Source organism: Marmota marmota, unplaced genomic scaffold (genome assembly GCF_001458135.2).
Source record: "Marmota marmota marmota unplaced genomic scaffold, marMar, whole genome shotgun sequence".
In the NCBI taxonomy this organism is placed as follows: domain Eukaryota; kingdom Metazoa; phylum Chordata; class Mammalia; order Rodentia; family Sciuridae; genus Marmota; species Marmota marmota.
In genome coordinates, this window is record NW_026000207.1 from 1,847,720 (window position 1) to 1,865,989 (window position 18,270).

The following is an 18,270-nucleotide window of genomic DNA, read 5'->3' on the forward strand; positions in this document are numbered from 1 at the left end:
AGGTGCCAAGGGGTACTGGGGTGGGTCAGCAATGCTTGCAGCAGGCACAGGCAACAACAAAGGCACAGGCGCAAGGCACATGCCACCAGAGCGATTCTTGGTCTCACCACCACCAAGCTTTCCCTCAACAATGCTGACCTCAACACAGTGCCACTGACTGGAGCAGGCCTCATGCCTCAAGCCCAAGGACACCAGCTCCCCAGAGCACAGTCCCCCGAACCCTGAGTGTGTCTGGCAGACTCTCGGCTCTCAGCCAGCCTGCCCCAGGAACTAGCTCAGATAAATCAATGCTTCTGAGAGAGGGACAAGTTTCCAGCTGCCCCTAAGAGGGAAGACATTCCAAGCTCTGGATCCCCCAAGGAGAGAAGCTTCTGAGGGACACAGGAACTGTGAATGGAAATGTAGGAGCCACACCGGTGAGAATTGCCATTTATTCCCCAAGTTGCCCAAATCATCACCAAGGGTTCACCACGGGGTGCAAAGGGGGGAATGAGGAGGCTCAAACACTGACGGGGGTCAGGAATTTGGAGGGAGGGGGAATGGTGGGGGGACCCCAGCTGTCCCTCCCTCTTCTAATGCCACAGAAAGGGGTCCTCCTCTGGCTGGCTCCCCTCCCCATCCCCCATGTCCAGTTTCTCTGGGGGAAATGGGTTGGGGATGTGGGAAGAGGGCGTAGTGTGAGTGGGCCCCAGAAGGGGGAAGGGCGCTGGGGTGGGAGTGCCCCCATTTCACATGCACTCACAACACTGTCTCCCAGGGAACAGGAGTGGGGGGAAGTCGGCCAGGCCAGGTCCCCCTCCTGCCCTGGATTATAGGAGGAAGGGGTTAGTGTTGGGTGCTGGGGGACCTGGGGGCATCATTGGGGGCAGACCGGGGCCCCCACCAAGGGGAGAGATGTAGGTAGGTGGAGCTCCAGGGGCTGGGGGCACAGGGCTGAGACGGAGCTGGTTCAGGGTGAGCGTTGCAGGGGGCGCTGGCTGGAAGGGATTGGTGACAGAGGGGCCGGTGGCTGGGGCTCCTGCAGAGAGAAAAGGAGAGACAGGGTGCAGTCAGCAGGTGCTGGCTCCGCCAGTGTCTGCACACAGTTGGGGGGTGGAGGGAAGCATCCCTAGCCCATGAGGCACTGGCTCTGGCTGGCCTGCAGGGGGTGCCACACTCACCACTTGGCAAGAAGGGATTGGAAGCCTTGGCTCCTGGAGGAGTGGGGCCGGGTCGGCTCACCAAGGAGTCCAGATCGACGAGGGCTGCATTGGGCCCCAGGAAGGATTCTGGCGTCTTCCGTGTGGGAGGTGTGGGGGTTGGGGCAGTGGCAGGTGGGGAACTTCCCACAGCTTCAGCCAGAGACCCCCCAACCCCACTCATGTCAAATGCCCCAGGGCTGCGGGCGGGCACCTCTCCTGCAAGCAGCTCCAGCTCCCCTAGGAGATAAGCAGGGTCACACAGCTCTGAAAGGAGACAGGCAGGCTGGGACTTCCTTGAGGACGTGAGGCCCAGAGGGGTCATGATCTGTCCAAGGCGGGCAGCTCAAACTCCAGAGCCCAAAGTCAAAGCTACAGGGGCCTAATTCCAGGGAGCAAGCACAGAGGGAATGAGGGAATGTGGTGTCCCTGACAACCAGGGCAGTGACTCTCAGGAAGGAGCCATCTAAGAAGGGCCAGGTGCTGAAAGCAGGATGGGTGCTCACAGGGCACCTTCAGGCTCAACACAGGGTCCTCACAAGAAGCCCACCTAGGGGCTGGGGATGTGGCTCAAGCGGTAGCACGCTTGCCTGGCTTGCGTGAGGCCCGGGTTCGATCCTCAGCACCACATACCAACAAAGATGTTGTGTCCGCGGAAAACTAAAAAATAAATATTAAAATTCTCAAAAAAAAAAAAAAAAAAAAAAAAAGAAGAAGAAGCCCACCTAGCACACGGGCCCCCCATGGGGATCTCACAGTGGAGGAGCCATGGCTGTCGCCATAAGCTGATGACCTCTATTGGCCTGAGGTCACTTAAAAAAAAAAAAACATCTAAAAATTCTAATGTTAAAAACTACACAAATTTGTAAGGGGAGGAAAGGCTGAGAAGAATGCCAGCTGCAGACCAGCGGGCTGTCTAGGTCAGCGCCACCATAAGGGAGGAGGGGAGCTGGGGTCACTCTTTCCCTCCAGACCTCTTCAGTGGAAACGCTTCTACACCAGGGCTGGCACTTCAGCAGGAGTTTGCTTAATTCAAGAATTTTTTAAAAGTGGACAATGGCTGGGGACACACTCTGGTAAAGAGCCCTGCACTGGCCTGCTCCAGACGGATGCCTCGGGCAGAGAGGGACCAGAGGTGGGCGACCGGGTAGGCGATCACCAAAGGGAACTCTTTGTACTGCTTTGGCAACTTTTCCCCTCTGACATGACTCCCAACACAGCCACAGTGTCCTCTGTGAACAGGGTCTGGCTCATTCTATCTCACCAACTCTTCTGTCTTAAAGACATCCTGTCCTGCCTGGACGAGGAAAATGGGACAGGCAGAGACGGCGTGGGGAGCTTCTGGGGAACAAGGGGGGGCAGGCAGCTCACCCGTGCTACTTCCAGAGGCTGGAAGGACTGTGCGGAGTCGGTCGAAGTCTGAGAATTCATCAGGTTCTGGGTCGAAGCCTCCAGCTGCTATGGGGGTCAGGGTGTTCCACTCAGCAAGCACCTGGAGGCCCTGCCTCTGCGCCCCGCACCCTCAGGACCCAGGAGGTGAACGTATTACACCAACATGCACATACAGCCCAGCTGCCCAATACCTGCAGTGCCATTGGTGCTGGGTTTGGCAGGTGACCCCCCCCAGGGGTCAGAGAACGCAGGTGCAGGAGCCCAGGGATCAGAAGCTGGGTGTCCACTGACCGGAGCCCCACCTAGGTGAGGAAGGAACAGCGGGGGGGAGGGTGGCCTCCCTGTTTGGGTGGCTGGGGGTTGCTTCCTCTGAGCCCGTAGCCACTGAAGCAATGACCCCAGCCCACGTCCATGCCTCCTCCAGGCATATACACCTGAACACCCATCGGGGTGCAGAGCCTGGGCCTAGCCTCACCAGACCTGCCACTCCTCCAAGCCTCCAGTCTTTGTCCAGACAGGCATCCAGCCCCTCCACACCCTAACCCAATCCCAGCTTCACCCGCCACCCTCTCCAGGTACCCAAAACACACTCAGACTCTCCTGCGCAGTCCCTGTACAGCTGCCTCCTCCCCAGAGGCCCTCCCAAGTCCTCCATGACTCAATCTCACTTGTCCTCCTCTGGGCCATCTCATCTGACACCCACAGTGTCCAGGGCACCCTCCACTGCCTGGAACCCCCTGACTGCATTTGTTCCCCCTCCTAAAGGCATGGTTGGCTAAGGGTTGTACACAGGGCTGAGGGGCTGTAGTGGAGTGGCCTGTGGCACTCACCATCAGAGCTTCCCCATGGGTCAGGCATGGGGCCCTCTCCAGCTGCAGGGGCTGGGGTCCCACCCCAAGGGTCAACAGAGGGTCCTGCAGGGGCAGCAGGCCTCCAGGGATCCCCAGAGGCTGGTGTGGGGGCTGGACCACCCCAAGGATCAGCAGCTGGAGGGACAACAGGTCCCCCCCAGGGGTCTGAGGCAGGGGCGGCCGTGGGGATGGGGCCAGCCATGGGTGCTGGGCCCCCCCATGGGTCTGAAGCCGGTGGAGGGGCCGGGGCCGTGAAGACATCAGCAAGATCCATGAGAGATGACTGCAAGAGAGAAAAGAGAAGAGCACACAGGTGCCGGAGGGACCGAGGGCAGAGGGTAGGGAAGGAGGGAAAAGGGTGGGGAGCCGGAGGAAAAGAGGGTGAGGACCTGGAGGGAAGGAGTGTGGGACCCTAAGGGTGCAGAGAAAAGACGAAAGAAGGGCCATCTCAGATGCCCTGCAGTCCCTCACACCACTGGTCCTGCCCATCTCCATCCACCTCCACCTACCCACAGCCCAATCACCAAAGGGCCTGGGCCTAGTCCCCCCACTCTGGGCCCCTCCACTACCTGCACGGCAGCAGGTGGCCATTCACAACCTCTGATCAGCCCCTCAACCTGCAGCAGCTCAGGCTGCCCCACATACTGCGCCACATCTGATCTCAGCAGACTTTGCCTACCCTCCTCGTGCCTCACCCTGGACACCCTCCCCAAGCCCTGTTGTCCTGCAGCGACCGTGGTACACTGGGCCTCCAGGCGCTACACGTGTGAGAACACTTGAGCAGTGTCCAGGTGTGTGGGGGTGGCAACTGGGGCCCCATCTCTCTGCAAGTGGAGGTGCCCCACATTCATACACATGCCGCAGGCAGCACCCACGAGGCAAACAGCCTCAGAGAGACAAAAGAGCCACGTCCTTCTTCCTGGTCAATGCCAAGAGTGGAAGGAACAGAGGGGGCAGCTGGGGCAGCTGGCGCAGCCAGATGAAGACCCTGTAGGCTGAGGCCGGCCTGAGCAGGCATTTTTGTCCATCAAATTGGCCCCGCTAGCTGACTACCCATGGCCACAGCTATTGCTCTGCATGTCCTCACATTTCAAGTCAGGACTGGCCTCAAGATTCCCTTGCCCGAAGGGTGGCAGTGGGGTCCAGAGAGTCATGGAGATGCTCAGGGCAGACCAGTGAGTGAAGAGAGGTCACCAGTGGAGACTGGACGAGAAGGTCAGTGTTGACCCTGCAGCCAGCCCTGAGGGACTCAGCCCCAACACCCAAATGAGCCCCATCCACCCAGAACCCTGATAGATGGAAGAGGAGCTTCTGGGAAGGTCTGGACACAGCTGCACAGCTCCGCCTTACCATGCGTTTCCCGAGAGGACACCCCAGGCAGGACATTCAACCCATGCCCTACACCCCACCCACAGCCGCGCAGGCTCTTGTAACATTCTGGGCCTTCTCTCTTCAGTACACCATGCCCAGAAATCACCTCCAACCACAGGAGGAGCCGGACGTCCCAGGGGAAGAGCACCCCACTCACTTCCTCCTTGCCTCCAGTCTCTCTCTTGCTCTCCTCTATTGCCATCTGCAGCCTTAAGTCGTCCCCACGACGGATTCGCTCTTCCTGTGGGGACAGAAGCACCAGCCAGAGCAGGAGTCAGAGCACAAGCACTGGGCAGACATGGCTTGCCGCGGCCTGGAAGGCCCCACCACCCTTTCTCCTTTTGGAAAATTAAAATGGGATGTGGACAATGAATGAAATGGTGTGGGACACCTGGGCCAAAGGCGGGTGGGTGGCAGGGAAGCATGTGTGGTCCAAGATGTGAAGAGTGTGAGGTGCCCCAGGGGGGCAGGGGCCACCCCACTGCCCTGGCCTTCTGCCAGGGCATGTGACTTGGTGGTGCTGCCTGCACTGGGGGTCTGCCACGCCAGGACAACCCTAACAGGTCTGCCTCACTTCCAGGGCATCTCTACCAGACCCTATGCTACCCAAGGTCCTGCAGCCAAAGACACTGAGAGCTCAGTGTGGACCAAGCCTGTGGGCTGGGGGGCACTCCAGGAAGGGGTGAGGGGTGGGACCCAAGCACCTGAGTAGGGTGTGAGGGGACCCCTGGGCAGGGCAGGGAGGCCACTCTGACCTTATCGTGTTCCTCTCGGCTCAAACTAAGGGCCAGCTGGAGCTGGACGTCATCCTCGGGGCCGCAGGACGGGGGCTGGGGGAGAGAGAGTGTGAGGGGCAGAGGTGGGGAAGCCAGAGCCAGAGGCAGAGGCAGAAGGGAAGGTCAAGGAGGAGGACAGAAGACTGGAGAGGGTCAGAGAGGGGCACAAGACCCCCAAGCCAGTGAGGGATGGGCAGAGGGAGATGCAGAGCACCAGATGGCGGAGATCCAGGACAGCTCCCAGAAAGGAAGGAAGGACAGAAACAGAGGACCAGGGCAAGCAGAGACTGAGCAAGGGCCAGGGAGGAGGGCTGGCAGGAGTGAGGGGAGCAGTGGAGAGTGAGGCATGGAGACAGGATGGCAGGATGAGATCGGCCCACGGCCCACAGCACCACCCAGTACCTGGTCAGCCTCCTCCTTGCTCATGGCCAGGGCCAGCTGGAGCTGCAGCTCCTCCTCCCCACTGCTCTGCGGCCAGGCCTGCTCTGCCTCAGGCGGGGGCCCGGAGCCCACTGCTGCTGAGGAGGCTGGGGGCAGGAAGAAGACAAGACAGATGGACCAGGAACCAGGGACCTGGGAGTAAGAGATGGCAACCCCAGGGAGGGAAGGCGGGTGCTTCTGCTGCCAGATATCCACCACCAAGGCCTCTGCAGGCCAAGCCTGGGGCAGGGGTTGAGGAGCTAGGGTTGCAGAGAGAGGTGAAGGCAGACCCACCCACAGGAGGAACAAAGGGAGGACAGGAGCAAATTGCTGAGGAGGAGCGGGAGGGACGAGGGTGCTAAGGACACCTGAGCCCAGGCCTGTTTGCCTTGAGGTCTGCCCCAGAACTGGGCAAGAGGTTCTTCTTCCCTGTCCCCTCTTAGCCCCCCACCAACCCTGGCAACCAGGGATGGAGGCCCAGAGCCTCAGTTTCCAGGGGCTCATGGAAGACTGTGGCTCTGGCAGGAACAGCTGGAATTCACAGGGAAGGACAGTGTCAGTTCAGGCTGTGGGACCCAAGGCTCAGTAAGAAGAAGAGAGTAAGTAGACAAGGAGCTCTTGGTTCCGGGAGTAGAACAAGAAGGGACAGCTGGGGACACATGAAGCTGTCTCCGGGGCTGGCAGAAGTTGGAGAAGACAGTGGTAGGCCCCCAGGAGGGCTGACAGAGCCTCTGCAGTCAGCATCTCCTCACCACCCCTCCCTCCCCAGCGCCAAGTCTGCTAAACTCCCCTATGGGCACGGCCTCGGCAGCCCCCAGAGCAGACCCTGCACTCCCCTCTTCTCCCCACCCTAGCAAGTTGTCTCCTTCAGCTCTAGGTGCTGGGTCCTGTGCTCCTGGTCCCACCCACCCTGCATCCAGGCTCTCCTGCAAGTTGTCCGAGGGTCCACCGCACTCTATCAGGGCAGCCCGGTACCAGATCAGCGCAGTACTACAATGGGCCGCCAGGAGTCCCCATCCCACTGCTAAAACTTGGCCCCAGCCAAGGTGGGTGGGGAGCTTCAGGTCCACCTCATTCTGTCAACCACAGCATGGGGGGTTCACCCTCATTAGCCACCCTCCACAGGCGCCCTGTGGCTGCCAGCCCTGCCTGCTTCTACTCTCACCCTAGGGTGCTCCTGAGCTGCCTCCCACAGCTTGCTCCAGGGCAGGACCAGCAAACTGTGGCCTTTGGCCAAAGCTGGGCTTCTCACTTTCAACCAGCGGAAAAAACAAATGATAAAGAATACATTAAGACAGGGGCTGGGGCTGGGGGTCAGCGGTAGAGCACTTGCCTGCCATGTGTGAGGCACTGGGTTTGATTCTTAGCACCATTTACAGATAGATAAAATAAAGGTCTATCAACAACTAAAAATATATATTTAAAAAAATACATTAAGACATATGAAAATTACAGGAAATGCTGGGAAGTAAAACTGACCAAATTATAGTGTCATATTGTGTGTATGTACAAAGATATAATCCCACCAATATGTACAATGATAATAAACTAATTAAAAATGGAGGGGGGAAAAAAAACTAAGAAACTCAAATTTCAAGGTCCATGGTGGAGGTTTTAGGGACAGGGCCAGGCATGCTCACTTATGTGGACTGAGTGAAGTACATGCCAGGAGATGGTTAAGGTCCCCAGTCTTTAGCCAATGCCCTGCCCAGCCCAGCCCTTCCCCACCAGCCACACTGGCCACTCCTGAGTCTCCCTGACTTCCTTTCCTCCCTGCTTTAAACTCCAGCTACAGGTTCATGGCCAAGGCTGGAGCCCTGGGCAGGTCTGTATACATGCTGCTCTGCCCTCACCTCTCCAAGTGGGAGCTAACAGAGAACTCAAACATGACACAACCAGACAGAAACACCCGCAGCTGGAACCCCCTGGCTCACAGGCTCCCTCCTGCTCCCTCTGCTCCAACAGGTCCAGCCAATCTCATTTCCAGGCAACACTCCATCTTCCCCATCCAGGAACAACCCCACTACCAACGGGGCTTTCCTAACCCAGGCATACGCGCACTACCCAGGAACAGCCAGTCTCCTGCACACCCTACTGGCCCTCCCTCCCCTGTGCGGCCAACTCCTCTCATAGCTGTGAGCATCCCCCCATCCAGAAAGAATGCATTACCCTGCACAATCCAGGGCCCACACGCCTGTCCATGCTTCAGGGAAGATCATGACCTTAGAATAGGGGATGAGCTCCAATTTCCTCTTTATTGTACTTCTACCTTTTTTAAAATGTTGGTCACTACCAATCAAGCTGAGTGTATCACTTATGAAGATCATCCTAAAGTCCCATGAAGCAGACACAAAGGCCTGTGATGACCCTGGCTGATCCCCTCCTCCACAGCACTGGCCCTCCATCTCTGGTTCTCTCCGCCCACTCCAGAGCCTTTGCCCCACCTCATTTCTGCACAGGACAGCAGCACCCTTAAGTATGAGTCTGCATGACCTCCTAGCCCCATATCTGGAGGCCCTCTTACCTGGCACCAACCACTCCCCAGAGAGACCTGTGGGCACACCTGTCTGCACCTGCTCCAGGGACACTGCTGGCTGCCCTCAGGACCTAACGTACCTAGCCCTTAAAGAGGCACTGGGAGAATACTGTGGGAAAACTGAACAAATTTCAATTCTAGGGTTCCATGGCAACAGGCAAGGAGAGGCCTGAGGGGAAGGAAAGGACACAGGCCCACCAGACCAGGGTCCGGGTGAGGAAAGCCGGGTCCCTGATGGCTGGAAGGCAGGAACTCACAGGAGAAGACCCGATCCGAGGCTGTCAGGGGCTTCAAGGGAAAGGGAAGGGACCTCACCCGTGGCGGTCTGTGCAAGCTTCTCCTTGGTCTTGAGTGCGTGGGCACGTTCTTCCCGCAGCCGGTCCTCGTCACGCAGGAGGGCCACCAGCTGCTTGGCCTTCTCACGCACATTCACACCCTGGTCCTTGCCATCACGATCCACATACTGGAAGTCCTTCAGTGTTTGCACAGCATACATGTTCTCCTTGCACTGCTGGGACACACGCTCTGAGCCAGTCTTGATGAGGTACTCCATCAGTGTCATGGCCTACAGGGCAGGGACACACCAGTCACTCAGGCTGGGTATCCCAGCAGAGCCTGCATAGAAGTACCCAGACACTCATGCAGCCTCCTGGGTGCAAGTCCCACGACCCATGTCATCTCAGTGGTAGACATGTCCATCCGCACAGTAGGAGCATGAGGTGGTAGGAAGGGTGAAGTGACGACACATGCGCAGAAGGAGGCGAGACAGAGCGTGTTCAGAAAGTAGCCACGCGCAGCGGTCCAGAGTGGTCACCGAAACTGCCTGCAGCCTGCCAAGGGCTGGGGAGGCTGAGTAGGGAGGGCACCTTCAGTGGGGTGGGGGTCCTTTCAGCATGATGAGAAGTTCGGTCACCAGAAAGGGGTGGCTGCCCAACACCGAGTGCACCAGATGCCGCCAACTGTTTGCTGCAAAGGGGTGACCTGGAGATGCAGCTCTATCTACCTGAATGAAAACAGCAAAGAGGATAGGGCGGCCGCAGCCACTGGGTGGCCTGGGGTCATCTGCTGCCACAAAGCTTTCTCCACATCCTTCAAATCAGAATATGAGGAACAGGGCCAAACAAAAGTGCACTTGTCAAGGCACTCTAGAGGTGCCTTGGACAGCCTGCGCCTCGGTCTGTAAGTCTGAATGTGCCCTCACTCTTGAGAGCCCACGCTCTGCACACTGACAGGAGTCTGGGGTGACCAGGTGAAGTCCTCCAGGAAGGAGCCCCATGCTCTCAGAAAGAACACCAGGATGGCAGCTGGGGCTGGAGCTCAGTGGTAGGGCGTTGGCCTTGCACATTTGGGGCCCTGGGTTCAATCCTCAGCACCACATAAAATAAATAAAAACAAAATAAAGAAACTGTGTCCATCTATAACTAAAAAAAAAAAAAAAAATTTTAAATAAAAAGAAAGAACACCAGGATGAAGAGGTCAGGGCGGAGAAACACTGCTGTTGAATCGGCACCCTTTGGGGCTTTTATATTTTGTAACATATGAATAAGTTATCGTTCAATAAACTAAAACTGAATGGGGGATAAAACACATCCCTGGGCAAGGCCTGGACCCAAGACCCCATCTACAGAGCAAGGTTCCAGGTCCCTTTAATACTGGCGACCATCCTCAGAAAAAGGCACATCCCAATTTTACAGGTGATTTTCAGGGGCTTCGTGGAGCCCCCAAAACCCATCCAGGCTCCCAGGTACACAGCAAAGTGGGGGGGAAACGGAGGGATAGGGCTTCAGTTGTAGCTCAGTGGTACTTGCCTAGCATGTGTGAGGCACTGGGTTCGAACCTCAGCACCACATACAAATAAATAAAGACATTGTGTCCATATAAAACAAACTAAAAAAAATTGGGGGGAAAAAAAAAAAGGAGGAGGCAGCTGCTGCAGCCAAACTCTGTCTAAACTGTGAATTTGCCAGAAACTGCTGCTATGGGCCATTAGCATCTGCCCAGCCTTCTGGGGGAGAGAGCCTAGGTTTGGCCAGGCTCTCTAAACACGTGTTAGGAGCACTTATGGATGAGACTGGAGACTAATCTTTAACTGGCCCTGGAAGTGTTTGCATGTAGCAGGGAAAGGAAAAAGCACAGTGATTTCTATCCAGCATCACTCCCTATCCTGAGAGGCAGAGGGGCAAGCTAGGTCCAGAACTCCTGGGGCCCAGCACTTTGGAATCCAGAATCTCCCTGATTTAGAACAGGAAGACTGTGCACATGCCACCCTAAGAGAACTCTCAGAGGAGAGTCACGCCAACTCACAAAGTGAGACCAACACACACTCTATTAAAGGCCCCACCTTGGTCAGCATCAGACTTTGCACCAATGGATTATAACAAACTTTCACTTTCAGAGCTCTCTGGACTTCGGAGTTGCAGTTAAGATTGTGAACCCAGGATCTAGCCCCAAAACCCAGCCACAGTGAAATGCGTACATCAATTGTAGTTAAGTTCACACAGTGGGGTAACCATATACACAAAAATAAAAGAAAAATGAACTGCTACATGCAACAATATGGGCCAAGCCCCTAGACCCGATAGCAAGCAAAGTTGGACCTCAAGCAGCCTTCTAGTGTTCTAGATCAGTCTTGGCAGGAAGCCACGGTGCCTCTGGGGCAGAGATGTTATGAGGGAGGCTACCAGCAGCTGGACACACCCTCTGCCTCCCTCTTGACAGGACACACAGGTGTGCAGGTAGGCAAAAGCAAATCACACTACACACTCATGATCTGTTTGGTATGCCACAACTCAGAAAATCTTAAAACCTTAATGTAAAAGCAGGCAACTGAACAACCCAACACTCCCTGCTAAACTTTGAAACAGCTTTATCAAAGATGTCCTACATCACAATGAACAAGGGGTCAGCACCTACTTTCTGTAAAGGGCAATGCATGGAATTTGGCCTAAGGCCTACAGCTTGCTGACCCCTGAGCTACTTCTGCCTTAGTTTACTGATCTGAAAAATCAATGAAAAGGAGGGAAGAACCTCCTTCACTGGGTAATTTGGAGGCTGTGCTGAGAACCTGTGTTTGACAGAGGACCATGCCTAAAAGTGGAGGATAAACACTGAACCTACTCATTCAAGATTCATCCCTGGGGCCACTCAGAGTGTTCTTTCTCTGCAGGGGCAGTTAGACCCCACGAAATGAGGCCAGGCAGGGGCATTCTGGCTTTGGAGAGATGAGCCCACGTCCCAGACCACTCCCCAAACTCTGAGCCTCAGTTTTCCCACCCATCCAAGGCGACAGAGGTGGGAATGAGAGGTCTTCCCCAAGCGGGCAGGAGTCAGCAAAGGGGCCCTGAGGGCAGAGGGTGTGCCCCAGGCTCCTGGCAGCTCAGGGACACTGGGTCTCTGGGATTCCATCTTTATCACACACACTTCCAGGAGGGAACTGTGAAGCCCAAAGGAGGTGCCAGTCAGATGCAGACAGTGGCCCCTGCTGAACCCTGGCCAAGTGTACACTTAGATCTCCACATGTGTGGCAGCAGCTAGAAGAGCAATTCATAATGACTTGCACGGCCACGTGCAGGTCAGCATGGGGATAGAACTGGCTCCAGACGCAGCAGGGTATCACAGATGCCATTAATTCTCTGGGGACTCCTGAGCACTCAAAGACTAACATCCACAGGCTCTGTCACAGGGAAAACAGAATCAGAAGCAGCTGCAGAATTGGAGAGTAGAGCAGGGGCATTTGGGCCAGGTCAGGGCATGGAGAAGGAAAGCCAAATGTCACCAGGGGCCAGGTGTGGTGGCACACACTTGTAATCCCAGCAGCTCAGGGGGCTGAGACAGGAGGATCACGAGTTCAAAGGCAGCCACAGCAACTTAGCAAAGCCCTAAGCAACTCAGCAAGACCCTGTCTCTAAATAAAATATTTTTTAAAAGAGCTAGGGATGTGGCTCAGTAGTCAAGTGCTCCTGGGTTCAATTCCCAGTATACAAAAAAAGTCATGGGGACGGGGGGGGGGCCTCAGCAGCAGAGGGCTTGCCTAGAATGTGCCAGCTGCTGGGTTCGATTCTCGGCACCACATAAAAATAAATAAATTAATAAGATAAAGGTATTGTGTCCAACTACAACTAAAAAATTTTTTTAAAAATATTTTTAAAGGGCTGGGGATGTGGCTCAAGCGGTAGCGCGCTCGCCTGGCATGCGTGCGACCCGGGTTCGATCCTCAGCACCACATACAAACGAAGATGTTGTGTCCGCCGAAAACTAGAAAATAAATATTTTTAAAAATATATATATATATTTTTTTTTTTTAAAAAAGTCACGGGGGACCTTCCCAGGGTGACAAAAATGTTGTGTCTTGACTTTGATGGTAATTTAAAATACACCCATCTATCAGAATCCCGAGAGTGGTATCTAAAAAGGTTTTACTATTTACAAAGTAGATCTCATTAAGTCCATCTTTTAAAAATTTTTTAAGGGGCTGGGGCTGTGGCTCAGTGGTAGAGTGCTCACTTAGCACGTGCAAGACCCTGGGTTTGATCCTCAGCACCACATAAAAATAAATAAAATAAAGGTATTGTGTCCAACTACAACTGAAAAATACATTTAGGGATGAGGATGTGGCTCAGTGGTAGAGCACTTGCCTAGCATGTGTGAGGTCATGTGTGAGGCCCTGGGTTCAATTTTCGCACCGCATATAAATAAGTAAAAATAAAGGTCCATTGACAATAAAAAAAGGAAAAGAAATAATACTTAAAAAAAAAAAAAAAANGTTGTGTCCGCCGAAAACTAAAAAATAAATATTAAAAAATTCTCTCTCTCTCTCTCTCTCTAAAAATAAATAAATAAATATAATCCATAATTTTTTTAAAAAATTAAAAAAAAAAAAAAACAGCTTAGAAAAGTCAGGAAGGACCTGTGACTGGCCTGGCGGCCTCTTCAGAAGTCTTCCCCTATCACAACAGCTTCAGAGTCCTCCACCATCCCCACAAGCCCCTCTAACTTAGTTAGAGTTGACCACCTCTGTCCCGCAGCTGTTGGGGGGCCAGAGCAGGGTTTTATCAGAGCAGGTCCTTAGCACCATCCAGCAAAAGGCCAACCCAACAGGATTCAAGACACAGCCTTGTGTGGACTCCCCACCACCCTCAAGAAGCACCCAGGCCTACCCGCCCATCTCTCCTGCCACTTCCCTGCCCTGTGTGCAGCCCACAGCCACCAGCCTGGAACATTCCCAAGACTTCCTGACCCTGCCCAAAAGCCACCTGCTGCATTTTGCCACCAGCAGCAATATACCAGCTACTGGTCAGGAAGGATCTGCTATCCAAGGCCCCCAGCCCCCCACCATGCACTCCTCTCTTCCAACCCCATCAGCCCATCCTTTCTCCCTGCCCCCACACAGAGCTTGCCTATCCTCTGGGCCTTGCCCCAGTTCTCAGCAGGAGAAACGCCACTCAGTCCATCATTTACAGTCCATCACAATAAGTACCAATAACTGACTCCATCTATGATCTACCCAAGTCATGACCCAGCCTGGTGTGTCATGTAAGTGGGCCTCAATTCGCCATCCAATCCCTAGTGCTGCCCCTTCTCTGGGCCTCCGCCTTCTCACACTGGAGCAGGGGAACCATCCCTGCCTTGGTAGCAGTCCCTAAGGTCAGCCAGGACAGAGGGGCCTTGGACCTCATTGTGTCCACCAAGACACAGAGCAGACCTCCACAAACAGTCAGGGGAAAACACAGCAGCAGGGCCCTGCAATGCTCACCAGCCATGACCCAAGTTAGAAGAACAGCACTCCTTGGACCCTCCCACGAGGGAGGTTCAGCGATGGGCCTAAGGTCCCACCCACAGAAGTAACCCAGCCACCTGGCCTCAGTCCATGCCCTTGGTCTCTCTGCCAGAAGACAAGGAACAGAGTGACCTAAGGAGGGAATGCCAGGCTCTCAGCACCCAAAGCAGCGGTCGAACCAGAAACCCATTGACTGAGTCCTGCCCACAGACACAAAATTCCCTTCAGCCCAAAGCCGAGGCAGTGAGTCTGTCTCGGTTAGGGCAAGCACACTGGACCACATTTACCAAAATTACACGTGCACATGCCCTCCAACCAGCAACTCCAGCTCTAGAAAATAGCAAACATACAAGGACATTCTTGCTTGAAAAAGCAAAACACTGAAAACCACTTTGAAAGAAAAAAAAAAATCAACACAGAATTAAGGCCAATCTGTACAGCAAAATATTCTGTAACTGTAAAAAGAAACACTCACTTTTTATTTCTTAAATCAGGGTCTAATTTACATACAATTAAACCTACTCTTTTTTTCAGGGGACTGAGGCTTTAACTCAGGGGTGCTTTACCACGCAGCCCTTTTCATTTTTTGAGACAGGACCTCACTAAGTGGCTGGTGCTGGCCTTGAACTTGTAATCCTCCTGTCTCAGCCTCCTGAGCCACTGGGATTAGAGGCATGCGCCACCCAGTCAAACCCACTCTTTCTAACATACGGTCCCAATTCTGACCAAGTGCCCCAGCACATAACCACCACTGCAACCAAGATACACAGCTGTTCTGTCACCCAAAACTTCCCTTTGCTGCCCCTCTCTCATCACCCTACCCTGACTCCTGGCAAGCACTCACCTGTTGTCTGTCTTGGGGTCTGCACATCAGACCCTAGTAGTTGCTGCACAGCAGCAATAAAGAGTATAGCCGAGAGGTCTGACCTCTTAAATCTCAAGAAAGGCAGCTGAGATTCCCCATGCTTCTCTGACATGCCCATAGCCCAGTGTCATCTGTGTAAAGGGGTCCCGTGCTTGGATGGGGACGCAGATGAGAATGTCCTTGGATGAGGGAACTATGGGCCCTCTTAAATCCTTAAATCTCTGAGCACACGAATCTTACCGATATTTCACTCATTCAAAAGTAGACTTACACAAGGGTCAAAACTCTTTAGAATGTTATAGATCTGCTACTCATGATCCACAGGTTCCACATTCCCAGATTCAACCAACCATGGACCAAAATATCTGGAGGTAAAAACTGTTTAAATGTGTACGGAGTTTTTCTGTTGTCATTATTCCCTAAAAAATATAGTATCAGAGTTACTCACATAACGTTAGCATTGTGTCAGAAATCAACAAGTGACCTAGAAGTGATAAACAGTACACAGAAGGATATGGGTAGGTTATTTGCAAACACCACTCCATCTGCAGAAGAGACTTATGCATCCTTGGATTAGGTAAATGCAGGGGACCCGGAACCAATGCCATAGGGATACCAAGGATCAACTGCATTTGTTGCTGTCATTAAACAAGAGACTTTACATACAAGCACAGCATTTCAACTCCTCTTGGGAACCAGAAGCTCCCCTGTAGGGCACACCCTGCTGTCCCAGTTTTCCAGCCCCAGGGGACAGACCAGGTGCTGACCTTGTAAACGTGCCGCCAGTTCTTGCCATGGTCATTGAGCCGCTTCCAGATCATGCTCATGATCTCCGAGAAGGCCACAACATTGTAGGTGAGGTCGGCAATCTCAGACATGAGAGAGCTGGACGGGCCCCAGGGATCATTGCTTGTGGCCTCACGGACCTTGATCTCCGCCTCCGAGTAGTTGTGGACAATGTTCTTCATCTGGCGCCGTAGGGACGAGGTCGACATGGTGCCCGGCGGTGGTGTCAGGGGCGTCAAGGGGCGTGGAGAGATGGGGCAACTCACAGAGGGAGGCTGCAGCAGATGCTGGCAGACTGCTGCATCTGAAGGGGGAAAGGATCTTTAAAAACACAAACCAGACACAGGCCAGCCAGAGCCCCCTCTCTCCGGCCTCTCCCTGAGGCTGCCTACTCCGCCCCTAACTGTGGCCTGCAAGGTTCTGTCCCTTGTTAACCTCTGTCTGAAAGTCACCCAAGCCATCTTTCAGTTCCTCAAATGTGCCCAGCTCTTTCCTGCTTAGGTCCCTGCTCAGTGAGGCAGAATATACAGCAGGTCACAGGCACAGAAGTCATACTGCCCTGGGCCACACCCCAACTCAGCCCCTTCTTAGCCAGGCTAACTTGGGCAGGCCTCAAACTCCTACCCTCTCTAAAACGGAGATCTGTGTGGCAGTCCAGAGAACGGAGAGGACCTGGTGAACAGAAGACCTCCGTAAAGACTGGACAGGCAGGTCACGAGACTATCACCCTGCCCTCATGCTCTCCTCCTTCACCAGACTCCCAGTCCCACATCTGCACCTGAACATCACGATCACGGTTTCCCAGGGGCCTCCCAGCAGACTCTGTAGCCCTCATGATGTTGAGTTCATTCATATGATTCTGAGGCTGAGGTCAACCCACAAGCCCCACAGGGCAGAAACCATATACATGTGTTTGGACATGGCTTTTCCTAAAAACTCTGAAAATCATAGAATAAATGGTGCAGGAAGGAAATGAAAAAAAGAGGGCAGGGAAGATCTCTGGATCTGGATAGAAGAAGCAGAGAATCCAGGGCAGAACAAGGACACAAGGGAGAGGAGGCTGGTGAGGGACTGAGGAGTTGGTAGGGAGACCAGAGTCACTCCAAGGCAGCAGGAAGTGGGGGATGCCTGGAAACCAGGCGTTCCTCCCAAGGGCTGGAAGGAAAACTCAAGGAAGGAGACATAAGGGATATAAGAGCCCCACTGATGGGCCCCAGCCATGTGTCAGGCCTCACTAAGCATAAGGCATACATTATCTCATCTAACACTGCATTAGACACTGCGTTCTGGAGGTTAAACAACTTGGCCACCGTCTTATCAGAAATGGCAAGGCAGGCTCAACCAAGGCCACCTGAGCTCTAAAACTTACACTTTTAAATTAACCTAAATTAAATGAACCTGTTGAGACCAACTGATGAGACCTGGACAGAAGGCAGAAATCAAGCTCATGAGAATAGTACCAGCAAGCATTTGCACAGCTCTCACCTCATGACAGCCACCTTCTAAGTGCTTCACACCCATTAACTCAACTAATCCTTACATCTCCATGCAACCCAGCCACCTCACATGGGAGGAAACAAACAGAGGCTAACTCCCTTGCCTAGGACACACCTCACACCTAAAGGAGCCTGGGTCCAGAAGAGGCTCTGACCACCAGTCTATGCCTCTCCAACAAACCATGGAGATTTACTGAACCCTACCATGACCTAAACCCAGGGGACACACTGGTGAATAAGAGTGGCTGCCTTGAACTCAGGCAGAGAACCTTGCCCACAACTAAGTGGAAAAGGCAGCCAGAGTCCCAAGATAAGCCAGGGACACGAAGATGAAGAGATAATGTGACAAATACAGACAGAGAAAAGGAATGACAAGGATACTGGGAGAGAAATATGGAGAAACTTGGGCAGAGGGGGCTGCCCTGAGGCATGTTGAGACAAAGACACAAGGATCATGCAAAAATATGAGAGGAGAGCAGGGCAGGAGGATAGGGAGAAAAGACAGGCCGGAAACAAAAGAAAGGCTTGGGACCGAGAAACAAGAGACAAAAAAAAAAAAAAAACAGGATATAGTGGGAAAACAAACGAAATTGAGATTCAAATTCTGAAGCAACCAGCAAAGCAAGCCTCCTTGAGATTTAGTATGCTCAATTCTGAAATGAAAGAATTCCTACCTGGCATGGTTGTTGATTAAGTAAGATGGGTACACAAAGTGCTTGGCTCTGTGCCCCACAGATAGTAGTCGCTCAATAACATCGTCTGCAATCATTATCAGAGGAACACAGAACATTTCCAAAGGGTGGCATCCCAAGATAGGCTATCT

General features: G+C 53.6%; 1 protein-coding gene across 3 annotated transcripts; it reads right to left on the reverse strand.

The window, feature by feature from the left end:
• Positions 1–417: 417 nt before the first annotated feature.
• Epn1 (epsin 1) lies at positions 418–16,282 on the reverse strand. Of its 3 annotated transcripts, XM_015505462.2 has the most exons (10): positions 15,933–16,281; positions 8,840–9,089; positions 5,971–6,095; positions 5,548–5,622; positions 4,950–5,033; positions 3,401–3,704; positions 2,762–2,872; positions 2,550–2,636; positions 1,161–1,418; positions 418–1,018 (listed from the first exon to the last, which is right to left on the reverse strand). In XM_015505462.2, the coding sequence occupies exons 1-10, from the start codon at positions 16,158–16,160 to the stop codon at positions 810–812; spliced, it is 1,731 nt and encodes a 576-aa protein (XP_015360948.1). In that variant the 5' UTR covers positions 16,161–16,281; the 3' UTR covers positions 418–809. The 3 variants fall into 3 exon arrangements, with proteins under 3 accessions (XP_015360948.1, XP_048647484.1, XP_048647483.1); XM_048791527.1 differs by lacking the exon at positions 1,161–1,418 and having other exon boundaries at positions 15,933–16,282; XM_048791526.1 differs by lacking the exon at positions 5,548–5,622.
• Positions 16,283–18,270: the final 1,988 nt, after the last annotated feature.

Bases quoted from the DNA above. Each gene is read 5' to 3' on its own strand.
- Epn1 (XM_015505462.2), bottom strand. From the start codon at position 16,160: ATGTCGACCTCGTCCCTACGGCGCCAGATGAAGAACATTGTCCACAAC. The intron at 6,096-8,839 runs GTGAGGTCCCTT...TCCTGCCCCCAG, and splicing joins GCTTGCACAGACCGCCACGG to CCTCCTCAGCAGCAGTGGGC. The intron at 3,705-4,949 runs GTGAGTGGGGTG...TCTCTCTTGCAG, and splicing joins AGACTGGAGGCAAGGAGGAA to TCATCTCTCATGGATCTTGC.